At 65.7% G+C, this 20,535-nt stretch overlaps 1 protein-coding gene across 1 annotated transcript; it reads right to left on the reverse strand.

The window, feature by feature from the left end:
• Window positions 1-617: 617 nt before the first annotated feature.
• LOC138101691 (cytochrome P450 11B, mitochondrial-like) lies at window positions 618-19,996 on the reverse strand. The gene is made up of 10 exons (XM_068999467.1): window positions 19,740-19,996; window positions 16,650-16,805; window positions 15,843-15,914; window positions 14,191-14,390; window positions 11,813-12,013; window positions 10,369-10,538; window positions 8,685-8,857; window positions 6,784-6,862; window positions 6,502-6,693; window positions 618-1,039 (listed from the first exon to the last, which is right to left on the reverse strand). Exons 1-10 carry the CDS (start codon window positions 19,952-19,954, stop codon window positions 926-928), a joined length of 1,572 nt encoding a protein of 523 aa, XP_068855568.1. The 5' UTR covers window positions 19,955-19,996; the 3' UTR covers window positions 618-925.
• Between the last annotated feature and the right edge of the window lie 539 nt (window positions 19,997-20,535).

Genomic DNA, 20,535 nt, shown 5'->3' on the forward strand with positions numbered 1-20,535 from the left:
GGGAGATTTGGGAAGGTTTGGGGGAATTTGGGGGGGACTTGGGGGGATTTGGGAAGGTTTGGGGAGATTTGGGAAGGTTTGGGGGGGATTTGGGAAGGTTTGGGGGGATTTGGGGGGAGATTTGGGAAGATTTGGAGGGAGATTTGGGGGATTTGAGGGGGAATTTGGGGGGGAATTTGGGGGGAAATTTGGGGGGAGATTTGGGAAGGTTTGTGGGGGATTTGAGGGGGAATTTGGGGGGAGATTTGGGAAGGTTTGGGGGGAATTTGGGGGGAGATTTGGGAAGGTTTGGGGGGATTTGGGGGAGATTTGGGAAGGTTTGGGGGAAATTTGGGGGGAGGTTTGGGAAGATTTGTGGGGGATTTGAGGGGGAATTTGGGGGGAGATTTGGGAAGGTTTGGGGGGATTTGAGGGGGAATTTGGGGGCGTTGGGGGGGATTTGAGGAGGAAACTGGGGCTCGTTTGGGGGGGGCGTTTGTGGGGGATTCAGGAGGGGGGAATTTGGGGGGTTCGGGGTGGAATGGGGGGGAAGGGGGGACATGGGATGGGGGGGTTTTGGGGGGACTGGGGGGGCAGTGGAGGGTCCCCAAACCCCCCCCCAAGCTGAGCCAGCACCGTGCCTGCAACACGACTTTATTGGGGTTCTCGGGGAGCTCATTTGCATGGGATTTGCATGCGATCTGCATGTGATTTGCATGTGATTTACATAACGTCTCCCACCGCTCGGGCTGGGGGGGCCGTGGGGTCCTGCCCCACCCCCATCCCCGCGGCTCTTCCCACGGCACAGGGTGATCCTGGGGGGGGGGGCACGGGGTGGACCCTCCCCACTGACCCCTCGGTGACCCCCAGGGACCCCTCAGGGACCCCTCGGTGACCCCCAGGGACCCCCAGGGACCCCTCGGTGACCCCCAGGGGCCCCGCTGGGTCAGTCGAGGGTGCGGAAGGTCAGCAGGGGCGACTTCTCGGGCATCAGGATGAAGCGGAAGACGGTGGGAACGTCCTCGGTGGACACGGCCTCGATGGTGAAGTTGCTCAGGACCTGGGCAGGGACAGTTTGGGGTCAAGCCAGGATGGTTTGGGGTCAAGTCAGGATGGTTTGGGGTCAAGCCAGGATGGTTTGGGGTCAAGCCAAAGAGGTTTGGGGTCAAGCCAAGGAGGTTTGGGGTCAAGTCAGGATGGTTTGGGGTCAAGCCAGGATGGTTTGGGGTCAAGCCAAAGAGGTTTGGGGTCAAGGCAAGGAGGTTTGGGGTCAAGTCAGGATGGTTTGGGGTCAAGTCAAGGAGGTTTGGGGTCAAGTCAGGATGGTTTGGGGTCAAGCCAGGATGGTTTGGGGTCAAGTCAGGATGGTTTGGGGTCAAGCCAGGATGGTTTGGGGTCAAGCCAAGGAGGTTTGGGGTCAAGTCAGGATGGTTTGGGGTCGAGTCAAGGAGGTTTGGGGTCAAGCCAGGATGGTTTGGGGTCAAGGCAGGATGGTTTGGGGTCAAGGCAAGGAGGTTTGGGGTCAAGTCAGGATGGTTTGGGGTCAAGGCAAGGATGGTTTGGGGTCAAGCCAAGGAGGTTTGAGGTCAAGCCAAGGAGGTTTGGGGTCAAGGCAAGGAGGTTTGGGGTCAAGTCAGGATGGTTTGGGGTCAAGTCAGGATGGTTTGGGGTCAAGCCAAGGAGGTTTGGGGTCAAGTCAGGGTGATTTGGGGTCAAGTCAGGATGGTTTGGGGTCAAGCCAAGGAGGTTTGGGGTCAAGCCAAGGAGGTTTGGGGTCAAGTCAGGATGGTTTGGGGTCAAGTCAGGATGGTTTGGGGTCAAGCCAAGGAGGTTTGGGGTCAAGTCAGGATGGTTTGGCGTCAAGTCAGGATGGTTTGGGGTCAAGCCAAGGAGGTTTGGGGTCAAGCCAAGGAGGTTTGGGGTCAAGTCAAGGAGGTTTGGGGTCAAGGCAAGGTGGTTTGGGGTCAAGTCAGGATGGTTTGGGGTCAAGTCAGGAGGTTTGGGGTCAAGCCAAAGAGGTTTGGGGTCAAGGCAAGGAGGTTTGGTGTCAAGCCAGGATGGTTTGGGGTCATGTCAGGATGGTTTGGGGTCAAGTCAGGATGGTTTGGGGTCAAGGCAAGGAGGTTTGGGGTCAAGTCAGGATGGTTTGGGGTCAAGTCAGGAGGTTTGGGGTCAAGCCAAAGAGGTTTGGGGTCAAGGCAAGGAGGTTTGGGGTCAAGTCAGGATGGTTTGGGGTCAAGTCAGGATGGTTTGGGGTCAAGCCAAGGAGGTTTGGGGTCAAGTCAGGATGGTTTGGGGTCAAGGCAAGGAGGTTTGGGGTCAAGCCAGGATGGTTTGGGGTCAAGTCAGGATGGTTTGGGGTCAAGCCAAGGAGGTTTGGGGTCAAGCCAGGATGGTTTGGGGTCAAGTCAGGATGGTTTGGGGTCAAGCCAAGGAGGTTTGGGGTCAAGCCAGGATGGTTTGGGGTCAAGGCAAGGAGGTTTGGGGTCAAGCCAAGGAGGTTTGGGGTCAAGCCAAATCGTCAGGTCAAGGGTTTGCGTCGTTGGGTCAAAAGACATCGTTGAGCTGAGTCAAGAGCTTGTTGGGTCAGTCCAAGATGTTGGGTCAAGCCAAGACTTTGGGATCAAGCCAAGGTGATTTTGGGGCAAGTCAAAACAATTTGGGATCAAACCAAAATGTGGGGTCAAGGGCAGATATCAGGAGCAAGTCAAGACCTCTTTGGGTCAAGCCAAGATCTCTTTGGATCAAGCCAAGACCTCTTTGGGTCAAGTCAAGACTTCGTTGGGTGAAGATGGTTTTGGGTCAAGTCAAGATGTTACAGAACCAAGTCAAGACATCATTGGGTCGAGCCAAAGGATGGTTGGGACAAACGAAGACATCCTTGGGTCACGCCAAGGTGGTTTTGGGTCAAGGCAAGTGGTTGGGTTGAACTCAGATATCCTTGGGTCAAACCAAGACATTGGGTCAAGCCAAGGAATCGTTGGGTCAAGCCAAGAGATTGAGTAGAACCAAGACCTTGGGTTGGACCAAGGGTTGGCTTGGGTCAAGCCAACACCTCACGGGCCAAGGCAAAACCTCCATGGGTCAAGCCAAGGCATGATTGGGTCAAGCCAAGGCATTGGGTTCAGCCAAGACCTTGTTGGGTCAAGGCAAGGCATGATTGGGTCAAGCCAAGACATTGGATTCAGCCAAGACCTTGTCGGGTCAAGTCAAGACCTCCATGGGTCAAGTCAAGACCTCAACAGGTCAAGCCAAGACATTGGGTCAAGTCAAGACCTTGTTGGGTCAAGTCAAGACCTCAATGGGTCAAGCCAAAATGTTGGGTCAAGTCAAGACCTCACTGGGTCAAGCCAAGACCTCTCTGGGTCAAGCCAAGACATTGGGTTCAGCCAAGACCTTGTTGGGTCAAGGCAAGACCTTGTTGGGTCAAGCCAAGACATTGGATTGAACCAACACGTCACTGGGCCAAGTCAACGCGTTGAGTCAAACCAGGGCATGGTTGGGTCAAGCCAAGACCTCACTGGGCCACGTCAAGGCCTCACTGGGTCAAGCCAAGATGTTGGGTTCAGCCAAGACCTTGTTGGGTCAAGTCAAGGCCTTGTTGGGTCAATCAAGGACATTGGGTTCAGCCAAGACCTTATTGGGTCAAGTCAAGACCTCCATGGGTCAAGTCAAGACCTCAATGGGTCAAGCCAAGACATTGGGTTCAGGCAAGACCTTGTCGGGTCAAGTCAAGACCTTGTTGGGTCAAGTCAAGACCTCAACGGGTCAAGCCAAGACATTGGGTCAAGTCAAGACCTCAATGGGTCAAGTCAAGACCTCAACAGGTCAAGCCAAAATGTTGGGTCAAGTCAAGACCTCAACGGGTCAAGCCAAAATGTTGGATCAAGTCAAGACCTTGTTGGGTCAAGCCAAGACGTTGGGTTCAGCGAAGACCTTGTTGGGTCAAGTCAAGGCCTCAATGGGTCAAGCCAAGACATTGGGTTGAACCAACACGTCACTGGGCCAAGTCAACGCGTTGAGTCAAACCAGGGCATGGTTGGGTCAAGCCAAAACACGGTTGGGTCAAGCCAAGACCTCACTGGGCCACGTCAAGGCCTTGCTGGGTCAAGCCAAGATGTTGGGTTCAGCCAAGACCTTGTTGGGTCAAGTCAAGACCTCACTGGGTCAAGTCAAGACGTTGGGTTCAGCCAAGACCTTGTTGGGTCAAGTCAAGGCCTTGTTGGGTCAATCCAGGACATTGGGTTCAGCCAAGACCTTATTGGGTCAAGTCAAGACCTCAACGGGTCAATCCAAGACGTTGGGTCAAGTCAAGACCTCCATGGGTCAAGTCAAGACCTCCATGGGTCAAGGCAAGGCATGATTGCGTCAAGCCAAGAGGTTGGGTTCAGCCAAGACCTTGTTGGGTCAAGTCAAGGCCTCCATGGGTCAAGTCAAGACATTGGGTTGAAGCAACACGTCACTGGGCCAAGTCAATGCGTTGAGTCAAACCAAGGCGTGGTTGGGTCAAGCCAAAACATGGTTGGGTCAAGCCAAGACCTCACTGGGCCACGTCAAGACCTCGCTGGGTCAAGCCAAGATGGGTTCAGCCAAGACCTTGTTGGGTCAAGCCAAGACCTTGCTGGGTCAAGCCAAGCCTTTGGGTCAAGCCAAGCCCTTGTTGGGTCAAGCCAAGCCTTTGGGTCAAGCCAAGCCTTTGGGTCAAGCCAAGACCTTGTTGGGTCAAGCCAAGACCTCGCTGGGTCAAGCCAAGACCTTGTTGGGTCAAGCCAAGCCTTTGGGTCAAGCCAAGCCCTTGTTGGGTCAAGCCAAGCCTTTGGGTCAAGCCAAACCTTTGGGTCAAGCCAAGCCTTTGGGTCAAGCCAAACCTTTGGGTCAAGCCAAGCCTTTGGGTCAAGCCAAGCCTTTGGGTCAAGCCAAGACCTTGTTGGGTCAAGCCAAGCCTTTGGGTCAAGCCAAGCCCTTGCTGGGTCAAGCCAAGCCTTTGGGTCAAGCCAAGCCTTTGGGTCAAGCCAAGCCCTCGTTGGGTCAAGCCAAGCCTTTGGGTCAAGCCAAGACCTTGTTGGGTCAAGCCAAGCCTTTGGGTCAAGCCAAGACCTCGCTGGGTCAAGCCAAGACCTTGTTGGGTCAAGCCAAGCCTTTGGGTCAAGCCAAGCCTTCGTTGGGTCAAGCCAAACCTTTGGGTCAAGCCAAGACCTCGCTGGGTCAAGCCAAGCCCTTGTTGGGTCAAGCCAAGCCCTCGTTGAGTCAAGCCAAGCCTTTGGGTCAAGCCAAGCCCTCGTTGGGTCCAGCCAAGCCCTCGTTGGGTCAAGCCAAGCCTTTGGGTCAAGCCAAGCCTTTGGGTCAAGCCAAACCTTTGGGTCAAGCCAAGCCTTTGGGTCAAGCCAAACCTTTGGGTCAAGCCAAGACCTTGTTGGGTCAAGCCAAGCCCTTGCTGGGTCAAGCCAAGACCTTGTTGGGTCAAGCCAAACCTTTGGGTCAAGCCAAGCCCTCGTTGGGTCCAGCCAAGCCTTTGGGTCAAGCCAAGCCCTTGTTGGGTCAAGCCAAGACCTCGCTGGGTCAAGCCGAGACCTTGTTGGGTCAAGCCAAGCCTTTGGGTCAAGCCAAGCCTTTGGGTCAAGCCAAGCCCTCGTTGGGTCAAGCCAAGCCTTTGGGTCAAGCCAAGACCTTGTTGGGTCAAGCCAAGCCTTTGGGTCAAGCCAAGACCTCGCTGGGTCAAGCCAAGACCTTGTTGGGTCAAGCCAAGCCTTTGGGTCAAGCCAAGCCTTCGTTGGGTCAAGCCAAACCTTTGGGTCAAGCCAAGACCTCGCTGGGTCAAGCCAAGCCCTTGTTGGGTCAAGCCAAGCCCTCGTTGAGTCAAGCCAAGCCTTTGGGTCAAGCCAAGCCCTCGTTGGGTCCAGCCAAGCCCTCGTTGGGTCAAGCCAAGCCTTTGGGTCAAGCCAAGCCTTTGGGTCAAGCCAAACCTTTGGGTCAAGCCAAGCCTTTGGGTCAAGCCAAACCTTTGGGTCAAGCCAAGACCTTGTTGGGTCAAGCCAAGCCTTTGGGTCAAGCCAAGACCTTGTTGGGTCAAGCCAAGACCTTGTTGGGTCAAGCCAAGCCCTTGCTGGGTCAAGCCAAGACCTTGTTGGGTCAAGCCAAACCTTTGGGTCAAGCCAAGCCCTCGTTGGGTCCAGCCAAGCCTTTGGGTCAAGCCAAGCCCTTGTTGGGTCAAGCCAAGACCTCGCTGGGTCAAGCCGAGACCTTGTTGGGTCAAGCCAAGCCTTTGGGTCAAGCCAAGCCCTCGTTGAGTCAAGCCAAGCCTTTGGGTCAAGCCAAGCCCTCGTTGGGTCAAGCCAAGCCCTCGTTGGGTCAAGCCAAGCCTTTGGGTCAAGCCAAGCCCTCGTTGGGTCCAGCCAAACCCTCCTTGAATCACCCCAAGACTTTGAGTCAAACCAAGACCCCATTGGGCGAACCCAACCCCCCCATGGAGATCCCGACCCCCCCCCCCCAACCCCGGGGGCGTTTTGGGGGTCCCCCGCTCACGTGCGCCAGGAACAGCAGCATCTCGGCCTCGGCCAGGCGCCGCCCGATGCACTGGCGGGCGCCGAAGCCGAAGGCCAAGGCCTTGAAGGTGGTGTCATCCTTGCCGAGCCAGCGCCGCGGGTCGTAGCGCTCGGGGTGCGGGAACACGTCGGGGCAGCGCCCCATGGCGTACAGAGCCACCTGGCACAGCGTCTGCGGGGTGGGGGGTGGGCTTCAGCACCGGGACCCCCCCCCAGGGACCCCCCCAGGACCCTCCCCGGGACCCCCCGGGCTGGCGCTCACCCCCGCCGGCACGCGGTAGTTGTGGAGCACCACGTCGGTGGCCGGGTAGCGCTGCACGGTGATGCCCACGGGGTACAGCCTGGGGGGGTAACGGGCGGGGGGGGGCCTCTCCCAGTATCGCCCAGTATCGCCCAGTTTCCCCAGTGCCGCCCAGTCAGGGGTGTGGCTCTACCCATCCCCCCCCCCCAGTGCCCCCGAATGGCGCTGGGACAACCCAGAGCCAATGTTCAGCTCCCAGTGCCCCCCTCCCAGTGTTCCCCCAGTTCTCCCAGTACTCAGCCCCAGAGGGTCCCCCCACAGTCCCCAGTATCGCCCCCAGTTCTCCCAGTATCCCCCCAGTTCCCCCAGTACTCAGCCCCCCATTTCCCCCAGTACTCAGCTCCCAGTGCCCCCCTCCCAGTGTCCCCCCAGTTCCCCCAGTACTCAGCCCCCAGTGCCTCTCCCAGTGTCCCCCCAGTTCCCCCAGTACTCAGCCCCCCAGTGCCTCTCCCAGTGTCCCCCCAGTTCCCCCAGTACTCAGCCCCCCAGTGCCTCTCCCAGTGTCCCCCCAGTTCCCCCAGTACTCAGCCCCCAGTGCCTCTCCCAGTATCCCCCCAGTTCCCCCAGTACTCAGCCCCCCAGTGCCTCTCCCAGTGTCCCCCCAGTTCCCCCAGTACTCAGCCCCCAGTGCCTCTCCCAGTGTCCCCCCAGTTCCCCCAGTACTCAGCCCCCAGTGTCCCCCCACAGCCCCCAGTATCTCCCCCAGTTCCCCCAGTGTCCCCCCAATATTCAGCTCCCTGATGCCGCCCCAGCCCCCCAGTGCCCCCAGTGCCCCCAGTCCCCCCCAGTGCCCCCAGTGCCCCCCAGTGCCCCCCAGTGCCCCCCCAGTTCCCAGCCCCTCCAAACCCCCCAATGCCCCCCAACCCGCAACCCCCAGTCCCCCCCAGTGCCCCCCAGTGCCCCCCAGTGCCCCCAGTGCCCCCCCAGTTCCCAGCCCCTCCAAACCCCCCAGTGCCCCCAACCCGCATCCCCCCAGTCCCCCCCAGTGCCCCCAGTGCCCCCCAGTGCCCCCCAGTGCCCCCCAGTTCCCAGCCCCTCCAAACCCCCCAATGCCCCCCAACCCGCATCCCCCCAATCTCCCCCAGTTTCCCCCAGTGTCCCCCAGTCCCCCCCCAGTTCCCAGCCCCTCCAAACCCCCCAATGCCCCCCAACCCGCATTCCCCCAGTGCCCCCAGTCCCTCCAGTGCCCCCCAGTGCCCCCCAGTTCCCAGCCCCTCCAAACCCCCCAATGCCCCCCAACCCGCATCCCCCCAGTGCCCCCCAGTGCCCCCAGTGCCCCCCAGTTCCCAGCCCCTCCAAACCCCCCAATGCCCCCCAACCCGCATCCCCCCAGTGCCCCCCAGTCCCCCCAGTCCCCCCCAGTGCCCCTCAGTCCCCCCAGTGCCCCCCCAATTCCCAGCCCCTCCAAACCCCCCAATGCCCCCCCAACCCGCATCCCCCCAGTGCCCCCCAGTCCCTCCAGTGCCCCCCAGTCTCCCCCAGTGCCCCCCAGTCCCCCCAGTCCCCCCCCAATTCCCAGCCCCTCCAAACCCCCCATGCCCCCCCAACCCGCATCCCCCCAGTGCCCCCCAGTCCCTCCAGTGCCCCCCAGTCCCTCCCCAGTTCCCAGCCCCTCCAAACCCCCCAATGCCCCCCAACCCGCATCTCCCCAGTGCCCCCCAGTCCCCCCAGTGCCCCCCAGTGCCCCCAGTCCCCCCAGTGCCCCCCCAATTCCCAGCCCCTCCAAACCCCCCAATGCCCCCCAACCCGCATCCCCCCAGTGCCCCCCAGTCCCCCCAGTGCCCCCCAGTCCCCCCAGTCCCCCCCAGTCCCCCCAGTCCGCCCAGTGCCCCCAGTGCCCCCCAGTGCCCCCCAGTTCCCACCTCAGGGTCTCTTTGATGGCCGCTTTCAGGAGCGGGAGCGCCCCGAGGAGCTCGGGCAGGGGTCGCGCCCCCCCCGAGACCCCCCCGGCCGCCCGCAGCTCCTCCCGCAGCGCCCGCTGCACCCCCGGGTTCCGGCCCAGCTCGAACAGCGTGAACAGCAGCGGGATCGCCGTCTGGGGGGGGGGCGTGGGGGTCAGAGACCCCTCCCCCGAGACCCCCATATTGACCCCCCCACTCTGGAATACCCGGGATCCCCCCTAAAAACAACCCCAATTCCAACAGCGTGAACAGCAGCGGGATCGCCGTCTGGGGGGGGGGCGTGGGGGTCACAGACCCCCCCCGGGACCCCCATATTGACCCCCCCCACTCTGGAATACCCGGGACCCCCCCCAAAACAACCCCAATTCCCACAGCGTGAACAGCAGCGGGATCGCCGTCTGGGGGGGGCGTGGGGGTCACAGACCCCCCCCGGGACCCCCATATTGACCCCCCCACTCTGGAATACCCGGGACCCCCCTGGCACCCCCATATTGACCCCCCCACTCTGGAATACCCGGGACCCCCCTGGCACCCCCATATTGACCCCCCCACTCTGGAATACCCGGGACCCCCCTGGCACCCCCATATTGACCCCCCCACTCTGGAATACCCGGGACCCCCCCCAAAACCCACCTAAAACAACCCCAATTCCAACAGCAGCGGGATCGGCGTTTGGGGGGGGACACACCCCTGAGACCCCCCCCGGGACCCCCAGGAACCCCCATATTGACCCCCCCCCGACTCTGGAATACCCAAAACCCCCCTAAAACAACCCCAATTCCCACAGCAGCGGGATCGGCGTTTGGGGGGGGACACACCCCTGAGACCCCCCCCGGGACCCCCAGGAACCCCCATATTGACCCCCCCCCACTCTGGAATACCCGGGACCCCCCCCAAAACAACCCCAATTCCCACAGCGTGAACAGCAGCGGGATCGCCGTCTGGGGGGGGACACACCCCTGAGACACCCCCCCCGGGACCCCCAGGAACCCCCATATTGACCCCCCCCCCCCCCGGAATACCCGGGACCCCCCTAAAACAACCCCAGTTCCCACAGCAGCGGGATCGCCGTCTGGGATGGGAGGGGGACACACGCCTGAGACCCCCCCCAAGACCCCCCCGGGACCCCCCATATTGACCCCTCCCACTGATCCCACCCCACAAGACCCCCCCCACTGACCCCACTGACCCCTTGACCCCCCAGACCCACCCAATGACCCCGACTGACCCCCCCGGGACCCCCTCAATGACCCCCATATTGACTCCCCCCCCCCAGACCCTCCCTCTGACCCCTTCCGAACCCCTTGGGACCCCCACCCTGACCCCCCCACGCCCCCCCCTCCAAGCCCAGGACCCCCCAAACCCCCCCCTCCCATGTCCCGCCCCCGCAGCCCCATTCCCCTCCCCCCCACTCCCCTCCCCGTGCCCCCTACCCCTACAAAACCCCCCCAAAACCCTTCTGGGTGCCCCCCCCGCCCCCTCCCCAAATTCCTCCCGGTGCCCCCCTCCCCTCCCCGTGCCCCCTACCCCTACAAAACCCCCCCAAAACCTTTCTGGGTGCCCCCCCCGCCCCCTCCCCAAATTCCTCCCGGTGCCCCCCTCCCCTCCCGGTGCCCCCCCCCCCCGTCCCGGTGCCCCCCCTCACGGTGTCCACGCCGCCCGCGGTGAACTCGGTGACGTTGGCCTTGATGGAGGGGAGGGGGAGCTGCCCCTGCAGCAGCAGCTCGGCCAGGACCCCCCCGGGGACCCCCCCGGGACCCCCCCCGGGCCCCCCCCGGCAGAACTCCCGGTAAATCCGCTGGATGTTCTCGTCAGCTGCGGGGGGGGGGGGGGCGAGCACCGGGACCCCCGGGTTAGCCCCAATTCGGGGGTGGGGGGGGGGGGGGCACGCAGACCCCCACCCTAAGGGTGCTGAGGAGGGGGGGGTTGGGTACCCCTGAGCACCCTCCGCCCCCCACGGGGTCTCAAAGTGGGGGGGGGGGGGGGTCACAGAGAGGGGATTCCGGGGGGGTTCATAGGGGAGGGGTCCCACGGGTGGGGGTCGCACGGGGTGAGGGGTCCCACGGGGGGGTTCTCACGGGGTGGGGGGTCTCATGGTGGAGGGGGGAGGGTGCCAGGAGGGGGGGGGGGTCCCAGAGGACGAGGGTCCCACGGGGGGGTCCCGGGGAGGGTCCCAGAGGATGGGGGTCCCACGGGGGGGGGTCCCAAGGCTTTGCCGGGTGACACAGGGTGGGGGTCCCACGGGGGGGGTCCCAGGGAGGGTCCCAGAGGATGGGGGTCCCACGGGGGGGTCCCGAGGCTTTGCCGGGTGACACAGGGTGGGGGTCCCACGGGGGGGTCCCAGGGAGGGTCCCAGAGGATGGGGGTCCCACGGGGGGGTCCCGAGGCTTTGCCGGGTGACACAGGGTGGGGGTCCCACGGGGGGGTCTCACGGGGGGGTCCCGAGGCTTTGAGGGGTGACACGGAGGGGGAGGGGTCCTACAGGCTCCTACAGGGTGGGGGTCCCACGGGGGGGGGTCCCAGAGGATGGGGGTCTCACGGGGGGGGGGGGGCGAGGCTTTGAGGGGTGACACGGGGAGGGGAGGGGGTGGGCTCCTACAAGCCCCTACAGGGTGGGGGTCCCACGGGGGGGTCCCACGAGGGGGTCCTGAGGCTTTGAGGGGTGACACCGGGGGGGGGGGGTCCCACGGGGGGGGGTCCCACGGGGGGGTCCCAGGAGGGGTCCCAAGGCTTTGCCGGGTCACACGGAGCGGGGGGGGGAGGGTGGGCTCCTACACGCCCCTACAGGGTGGGGGTCCCACGGGGGGTTCCCACGGGGGGGTCCCGAGGCTTTGCCGGGTGACACGGGGGGGGGGGAGGGTGGGCTCCTACACGCCCCTACAGGGTGGGGGTCCCACGGGGGGGTCCCGGGGGGGGGTCCCGAGGCGTTGAGGGGTGACACGGACGGGGGGGCTCCTACAAGCCCCTAGGGGGTGGGGGTCCCACGGGGCATTGCCGGCACCACGGGGGCTGTCCCCGCAGTCTGGGGGGGGGGGGGGGGGTCTCAGGGTGGTCTGGGGGGGGGTCCCGGTGGCTGCCCCCCCCCTCACCGTGCTGGAAGATGGTGTCCCAGGCGCGGAGGTGGCGCTGCCAGAGCGGGGGGTGCAGGCGCAGCAGCGGGGGGGGCAGGAAGAGCAGGGGCAGCGTGGTCCGCAGCATCTCCTCCAGCGCCCCCAAAAAACGCTGCGCCCCCCCCGCCGCCGCCCCCCCCAGCAGCCCCAGCCGCTCCCCGTACAGCGCGTAGCTGCTGGCTGGGGGGGGTGGGGGGGGGGGGGAAATCAGCGCCCCGAAATTTGGGGAGGGGGGGGGGAGTGGTAAAGAGCCTCCCCTCCCAACTCTTAGGATCCTCGTTGTCCCCCCCCCTCAATTCCCTGGGGGTCCCAGTGTCACCTCCCCCCTCCAATCTCCTCAGCACCCCGAAATTTGGGGAGGGGGGGCGACTGGTAAAGAGCCTCCCCTCCCACCTCTTAGGATCCCCGTTGTCCCCCCCCTCAATTCCCTGGGGGTCCCAGCGTCACCTCCCCCCTCCCATCTCCTGGGTCTGCACCCCCTCAGCGCCCCGAAATTTGGGGAGGGGGCGACTGGTAAAGAGCCTCCCCTCCCAACTCTTAGGATCCTCGTTGTCCCCCCCCTCCTCAATTCCCTGGGGGTCCCAGTGTCACCTCCCCCCTCCAATCTCCTCAGCACCCCCGAAATTTGGGGAGGGGGGGCGACTGGTAAAGACCGTCCCCTCCCACCTCTTAGGATCCCCGTTGTCCCCCCCCCTCAATTCTCTGGGGGTCCCAACGTCACCTCCCCCCTCCCATCTCCTGGTTCTGCACCCCCTCAGCGCCCCGAAATTTGGGGAGGGGGGAGTGGTAAAGGCCCTCCCCTCCCACCTCTTAGGATCCTCGTTGTCACCACAAACCCCCCTCCCCAATTCCCTGGGGGGTCTCAAAGTCACCTCCCCCCCGCAGCCATTGGGGTCCTGGGGGTCCCAACGTCACCTCCCCCCCCCATCTCCTCAGCACCCCGAAATTTGGGGGGGGGGGCGACTGGTAAAGAGCCTCCCCTCCCACCTCTTAGGATCCCCGTTGTCCCCCCCCCTCAATTCCCTGGGGGTCCCAATGTTACCACCCCCCTCCAATCTCCTCAGCACCCCGAAATTTGGGGTGGGGGGGCTGTTACGGACCCCCCACCATGTCCTGGGGGTCCCGCTATCACCCCCACCAACCCCTGGGGGGGGGGGTCCCTGGGTGTCCCAGTGTCACCCCCCCACCCCTCCGTCCCCTGGGGGTCCCGGTGTCACCCCCCCGATCCCTGGAGGTCCCTGGGGTCCCACTGCCACCTCCCACATCCCCTGGGGGTCCCAAACCCCCCTCCCCCCCAAACTGGGGGTCCCACTGTCACCCCCCACCATCCCCTGGGGGTCCCGAGGGTCCCAACCCCCCCTCCCCCCCCCAAACTGAGGGTCCCACTGTCACCCCCCCCAATCCCTGGGGGTCCCACCACCCCCCCAAGCCGGGGGTCCCTGGGGTCCCACTGCCACCTCCCACATCCCCCGGGGGTCCCAAACCCCCCTCCCCCCCAAACTGAGGGTCCCAGTGTCACCCCCCACCATCCCCTGGGGGTCCCACTGTCACCCCCCCCAATCCCTGGGGGTCCCGGGGGTCCCACTGCCACCTCCCACATCCCCTGGGGGTCCCAAACCCCCCTCCCCCCCAAACTGAGGGTCCCAGTGTCACCCCCCCAATCCCTGAGGGTCCCACCACCCCCCCAAGCCGGGGGTCCCGAGGGTCCCAGTGTCACCCCCCCAATCCCTGGGGGTCCCACCACCCCCCCAAGCCGGGGGTCCCGGGGGTCCCAGTGTCACCCCCCCAATCCCTGGGGGTCCCACCACCCCCCCAAGCCGGGGGTCCCGGGGGTCCCAGTGTCACCCCCCCAATCCCTGGGGGTCCCACCACCCCCCCAAGCCGGGGGTCCCGGGGGTCCCACTGTCACCCCCCCAATCCCTGGGGGTCCCACCACCCCCCCAAGCCGGGGGTCCCGGGGGTCCCACTGTCACCCCCCCCAATCCCTGGGGGTCCCACCACCCCCCCAAGCCGGGGGTCCCGGGGGTCCCACTGTCACCCCCCCAATCCCTGGGGGTCCCACCACCCCCCCAAGCCGGGGGTCCCGGGGGTCCCAGTGTCACCCCCCCAATCCCTGGGGGTCCCACCACCCCCCCAAGCCGGGGGTCCCGGGGGTCCCAGTGTCACCCCCCCAATCCCTGGGGGTCCCACCACCCCCCCAAGCCGGGGGTCCCGGGGGTCCCAGTGTCACCCCCCCAATCCCTGGGGGTCCCACCACCCCCCCAAGCCGGGGGTCCCGGGGGTCCCAGTGTCACCCCCCCCAATCCCTGGGGGTCCCACCACCCCCCCAAGCCGGGGGTCCCGGGGGTCGCACGCACCCTCGAGGGTGAAGCGGAAGAGCAGCGGGTGGGGGTCGATGGTCAGGGCCCCCCCGGGGGTCCCGCGCACGCGGCCCCGCAGGGACTCGGCGAAGTCCCGGGCCACCGAGTCCAGCAGCGGCAGGAACTTGCGGGCCCCGGCCGGCGACAGCACGGCCCGGTTCAGGGCCAGGCGGTCCGAGCGCCACGCGGGGCCGTTCCTGGCCCGAATCACCCCAAAAAGGGAGCCAGGGGTCAGCCGGGGGGACACGGGAGGGACACAAGGACACGGGAGGGACACAAGGACACGGCCCGGTTCAGGGCCAGGCGGTCCGAGCGCCACGCGGGGCCGTTCCTGCCCCGAATCACCCCAAAAACGGAGCCAGGGGTCACTCGGGGTCAAGGGAGGACACGGGAGGGACACAAGGACAGGGCCAGGACAGGGCCAGGACAGGGCCAGGCAGGCCAAGCGCCACGCGGGACCGTTCCTGGCCCGAATCACCCCAAAAACAGGGCCGGGGGTCACCCGGGGTCAAGGGGGGGGGACACGGGGTCAGGGACAGGGGAGGGACAGGACAGGGCCCCTCCCGCTCTGCCCCAGTGCTCCCAGTGCTCCCAGTGCCCCCAGTGCCCCCAGTGCCCCATCCCAGTGCTCCCAGTGCTCCCAGTGCTCCCAGTGCTCCCAGTGCCCCATCCCAGTGCCCCCAGTGCCCCCAGTGCCCCATCCCAGTGCTCCCAGTGCCCCATCCCAGCGCTCCCAGTGCTCCCAGTGTCCCATCCCAGCACTCCCAGTGCTCCCAGTGCCCCCAGTGCCCCCAGTGCCCCATCCCAGTGCTCCCAGTGCCCCATCCCAGTGCTCCCAGTGCCCCCAGTGCCCCCAGTGCCCCATCCCAGTGCTCCCAGTGCTCCCAGTGCTCCCAGTGCTCCCAGTGCCCCAACCCAGCACTCCCATTGCTCCCAGTGTCCCATCCCAGTGCTCCCAGTGCTCCCAGCGCCCCATCCCAGCGCTCCCAGTGCTCCCAGCGCTCCCAGTGCTCCCAGTACTCCCAGTGCCCCAACCCAGCACTCCCATTGCTCCCAGTGTCCCATCCCAGTGCTCCCAGTGCTCCCAGTACTCCCAGTGTCCCATCCCAGTGCTCCCAGTACTCCCAGTGTCCCATCCCAGTGCTCCCAGTGCTCCCAGTACACCCAGTGCTCCCAGTGCTCCCAGTGTCCCATCCCAGTGCTCCCAACACCCCATCCCAGCGCTCCCAGTGCTCCCAGTGTCCCATCCCAGTGCTCCCAGTGCTCCCAGTACACCCAGTGCTCCCAGTGCTCCCAGTGTCCCATCCCAGTGCTCCCAACACCCCATCCCAGCACTCCCAGTGCTCCCAGTGTCCCATCCCAGTGCTCCCAGTGCTCCCAGTACACCCAGTGCTCCCAGTGCTCCCAGTGTCCCATCCCAGTGCTCCCAACACCCCATCCCAGCACTCCCAGTGCTCCCAGTGCCCCATCCCAGCGCTCCCAGTGCTCCCAGTGCCGCGGGGGTCTCACAGCAGGAAGAGGCCGCAGCGGTGGGCGCTCCAGGCGGCGATGCCCATCCCAGTGCTCCCAGTGCCCCATCCCAGCGCTCCCAGTGCTCCCAGTGCCCCATCCCAGCGCTCCCAGTGCCCCCAGTGCCGCGGGGGTCTCACAGCAGGAAGAGGCCGCAGCGGTGGGCGCGCAGGCTGCGGTGGGCGCTCCAGGCGGCGATGCCCATCCCAGTGCTCCCAGTGCCCCATCCCAGCGCTCCCAGCACCCCATCCCAGTGCTCCCAGTGCTCCCAGTGCCCCATCCCAGCGCCCCCAGTGCTCCCAGTGCCCCATCCCAGTGCTCCCAGTGCCGCGGGGGTCTCACAGCAGGAAGAGGCCGCAGCGGTGGGCGCGCAGGCTGCGGTGGGCGCTCCAGGCGGCGATGCCCATCCCAGTGCTCCCAGTGCCCCATCCCAGCGCTCCCAGCACCCCATCCCAGCGCTCCCAGTGCTCCCAGTGCCGCGGGGGTCTCACAGCAGGAAGAGGCCGCAGCGGTGGGCGCGCAGGCTGCGGTGGGCGCTCCAGGCGGCGATGCCCATCCCAGTGCTCCCAGTGCCCCATCCCAGCGCTCCCAGCACCCCATCCCAGCGCTCCCAGTGCTCCCAGTGCCGCGGGGGTCTCACAGCAGGAAGAGGCCGCAGCGGTGGGCGCGCAGGCTGCGGTGGGCGCTCCAGGCGGCGATGCCCATCCCAGTGCTCCCAGTGCCCCATCCCAGTGCTCCCAGTGCCCCATCCCAGCGCTCCCAGTGCTCCCAGTGCCGCGGGGGTCTCACAGCAGGAAGAGGCCGCAGCGGTGGGCGCGCAGGCTGCGGTGGGCGCTCCAGGCGGCGATGCCCATCCCAGTGCTCCCAGTGCCCCATCCCAGTGCTCCCAGTGCTCCCAGTGCCCCATCCCAGCGCTCCCAGTGCCCCCAGTGCCGCGGGGGTCTCACAGCAGGAAGAGGCCGCAGCGGTGGGCGCGCAGGCTGCGGTGGGCGCTCCAGGCGGCGATGCCCATCCTGCGGGGGAAGGGTCCCTCGGCCCACAGCAGCTGCGCCGCGTCCCGGGGCAGGAGCACGTTCACACAGTCCAGGGAGCCCACGCGGTCCCTGCGCCCCAAAAACCGCGACCCCCTCAGTGGGACCCCCACTGGAACCCCAAAAACGGGACCCCGTCAGTGGGACCCCCATTGGAACCCCAAAAATGGCACCCCGTCAGTGGGACCCCCAAAACAGGGATCCCATCAGTGGGACCCCCGTTGGAACCCCAAAAACGGGACCCCGTCAGTGGGACCCCAAAAACCGCGATCCCCTCAGTGGGACCCCCGTTGGAACCCCAAAAACGGGACCCCGTCAGTGGGACCCCCAAAACAGGGATCCCGTCTGTGGGACCCCCGTTGGAACCCCAAAAACGGGACCCCGTCAGTGGGACCCCCGTTGGAACCCCAAAAATGGCACCCCGTCAGTGGGACCCCAAAAACCGCGATCCCCTCAGTGGGACCCCCACTGGACCCCCAAAAACGGGACCCCTTCATTGGAACCCCAAAAACAGGGACCTCATCAGTGGGACCCCCGTTGGACCCCCAAAAACGGGACCCCTTCATTGGAACCCCAAAAACAGGGACCTCATCAGTGGGACCCCCACTGGACCCCCAAAAACGGGACCCCTTCATTGGAACCCCAAAAACAGGGATCTCGTCAATGGGACCCCCGTTGGAACCCCAAAAACAGGGACCTCATCAGTGGGACTCACATTGGAACCCCAAAAACGGGACCCCTTCAGTGGGACCCCCAAAACAGGGATCCCGTCAGTGGGACCCCCGTTGGAACCCCAAAAACGGGGGGACCCCTTCAGTAGGACCCCCACTGGGACCCCAGAACCGCGACCCCCTCAGTGGGACCCCCGTTGGAACCCCAAAAACGGGACCCTAAAAACGGGGACCTCATCAGTGGGACCCCCGTTGGAACCCCAAAAACGGGACCCCTTCATTGGGACCCCAAAAACAGGGACCTCATCAGTGGGACCCCCGTTGGAACCCCAAAAACGGGACCCTAAAAACCGAGACCTCATCAGTGGGACCCCCATTGGAACCCCAAAAACGGGACCCCTTCAGTGGGACCCCAAAACCGGAACCTCATCAGTGGGACCCCCACTGGGACCGCAAAAACGGGACCCCGTCAGTGGGACCCCAAAAGCAGGGATCTCGTCAATGGGACCCCCGTTGGAACCCCAAAAACAGGGACCTCATCAGTGGGACTCACATTGGAACCCCAAAAACGGGGGGACCCCGTCAGTAGGACCCCCACTGGGACCCCAAAACCGGGACCCCGTCAGTGGGACCCCCACTGGAACCCCAAAAACGGGACCCCTTCAGTGGGACCCCAAAAACAGGGATCCCGTCAGTGGGACCCCCGTTGGAACCCCAAAAACGGGGGGACCTCGTCAGTGGGACCCCAAAAACCGGGACCTCATCAGTGGGACCCCCATTGGAACCCCAAAAACGGGACCACCCAAAAACAGTGACCTCATCAGTGGGATCCCCACTGGGACCGCAAAAACCGGGACCCCCTCAGTGGGACCCCCAGTGGAACCCCAAAACGGGACCCCGTCAGTGGGACCCCCTTTGGAGCCCCAAAAACGGGACCCTAAAAACCGAGACCTCATCAGTGGGACCCCCATTGGAACCCCAAAAACGGGACCCCTTCAGTGGGACCCCAAAACCATGGCCTCATCAGTGGGACCCCCACTGGGACCCCAAAAACGGGACCCTAAAAGCCGGGACCCCTTCAATGAGACCCCGCCCATGGGACCCCCAAACGGGGGTCAATGGGGACCACCCAACCGCAGATCCCACCCGCTCCCTGCACCCCAAAACCAGGCACCCCAAAATGAAGGCGGGGGGCACCAGGGCCAATGGGGACCCCCCACCCATCACCCTCGGGGGTTCCCAGGATGATTTGGGCTCTGGCGACCACCCCCAGTGTCCCCAGGACGGTTTGGGGGTCACCTGTCCCCCCCTCCCCGGTGTCCCCCCAGCCCCGGGACCATTTGGGGTCACCTCTGTCCCCTCCCCGGTGTCCCCCAGCCCCGGGATCATTTGGGGTCACCTCTGTCCCCTCCCCGGTGTCCCCCAGCCCCGGGATCATTTGGGGTCACCCCTCTGTCCCCTCCCTGGTGTCCCCCCAGCCCCGGGATCATTTGGGGTCACCTCTCCCCCCCTCCCCGGTGTCCCCCCGGCCCCGGGATCATTTGGGGTCACCCCTCTGTCCCCTCCCTGGTGTCCCCCCAGCCCCGGGATCATTTGGGGTCACCTCTCCCCCCCTCCCCGGTGTCCCCCCAGCCCCGGGATCATTTGGGGTCACCTCTGTCCCCTCCCCAGTGTCCCCCCAGCCCCGAGGGGGGGTCCCCACCTGTAGACGGGCCCGAGGCGCTGGAAGCCCCCCTGGGGGTCCCCAGGATGGTTCAGGGGTCCCTGGTGACCACCCCTGGTGTCCCCGCAGCCCCGGGATCATTTGGGGTCACCTCTGTCCCCTCCCCGGTGTCCCCCCAGCCCCGAGGGGGGGTCCCCACCTGTAGACGGGCCCGAGGCGCTGGAAGCCCCCCCGGGGTTCCCTAGGATGGTTCGGGGGTCCCTGGTGACCACCCCTGGTGTCCCCCCAGCCCCGGGATCATTTGGGGTCACCTCTGTCCCCCTCCCCGGTGTCCCCCAGCCCCGGGATCATTTGGGGTCACCTCTCCCCCCCTCCCCGGTGTCCCCCCAGCCCCGGGACCATTTGGGGTCACCTCTGTCCCCTCCCCGGTGTCCCCCAGCCCCGGGATCATTTGGGGTCACCCCTCTGTCCCCTCCCCGGTGTCCCCCCAGCCCCGATGGGGGTCCCCACTTGTAGAGGGGCCCGAGGCGCTGGAAGCCCCCCTGGGGGTCCCCAGGATGGTTCAGGGGTCCCTGGTGACCACCCCTGGTGTCCCCGCAGCCCCGGGATCATTTGGGGTCACCCCTCTGTCCCCTCCCCGGTGTCCCCCCAGCCCCGAGGGGGGGTCCCCACCTGTAGACGGGCCCGAGGCGCTGGAAGCCCCCCTCCATGCGGCGGTGGAAGTCCTGGAAGCCCCCCCGGCTCCAGAGGCGCAGCAGGTTCACCCAGCGGTTGGGGCCGGCGCGGGGCATCTCCTCGAAGGGCCGCAGCCCCCCCGGCCCGGGGGCGACCCCCGAGCTCAGCGCCCGCCGCGCTCCGCGGCCCCACACCCAGCCCGGGGCGCCCATGGCCGCGGGACCCCCGAGCCGCCCCCCTTTTAGCGCTGCGGGACCCCCGAGCCGCCCCCCTTTTAGCGCTGCGGGACCCCCGAGCCGCTCCCCCCTTTTAGCGCTGCCGGGACCCCCGAGCCGCTCCCCCCTTTTAGCGCTGCCGGGACCCCCGAGCCGCTCCCCTTTTAGCGCTGCCGGGACCCCCGAGCTGCCCACTGCCCCTTTTAGCGCTGCGGGACCCCCGAGCTGCCCACCGCCCCTTTTAGCGCTGCGGGACCCCCGAGCTGCCCACTGCCCCTTTTAGCGCTGCGGGACCCCCGAGCCGCTCCCCTTTTAGCGCTGCCGGGACCCCCGAGCTGCCCACCGCCCCTTTTAGCGCTGCGGGACCCCCGAGCCGCCCCCCTTTTAGCGCTGCGGGACCCCCGAGCCGCTCCCCCCTTTTAGCGCTGCCGGGACCCCCGAGCCGCTCCCTTTTTAGCGCTGCGGGACCCCCGCGCTGCCGGGACCCCCGCGCCGCCCACCGCCCCTTTTAGCGCTGCCGGGACCCCCGAGCCGCTCCCCCCTTTTAGCGCTGCGGGACCCCCGAGCCGCTCCCCTTT

Source organism: Aphelocoma coerulescens, unplaced genomic scaffold (genome assembly GCF_041296385.1).
Source record: "Aphelocoma coerulescens isolate FSJ_1873_10779 unplaced genomic scaffold, UR_Acoe_1.0 HiC_scaffold_412, whole genome shotgun sequence".
Classification (NCBI taxonomy): domain Eukaryota; kingdom Metazoa; phylum Chordata; class Aves; order Passeriformes; family Corvidae; genus Aphelocoma; species Aphelocoma coerulescens.

Coding starts and splice junctions, on each gene's coding strand:
- LOC138101691 (XM_068999467.1), bottom strand. CDS start 19,954: ATGGGCGCCCCGGGCTGGGTGTGGGGCCGCGGAGCGCGGCGGGCGCTG. Junction 15,915..16,649: donor CGCTGCGGCCTCTTCCTGCT/GTGAGACCCCCG, acceptor GGGCACTGGGAG/CACTGGGATGGGCATCGCCG. Junction 14,391..15,842: donor CGCTGCGGCCTCTTCCTGCT/GTGAGACCCCCG, acceptor GATTCGGGCCAG/GAACGGCCCCGCGTGGCGCT.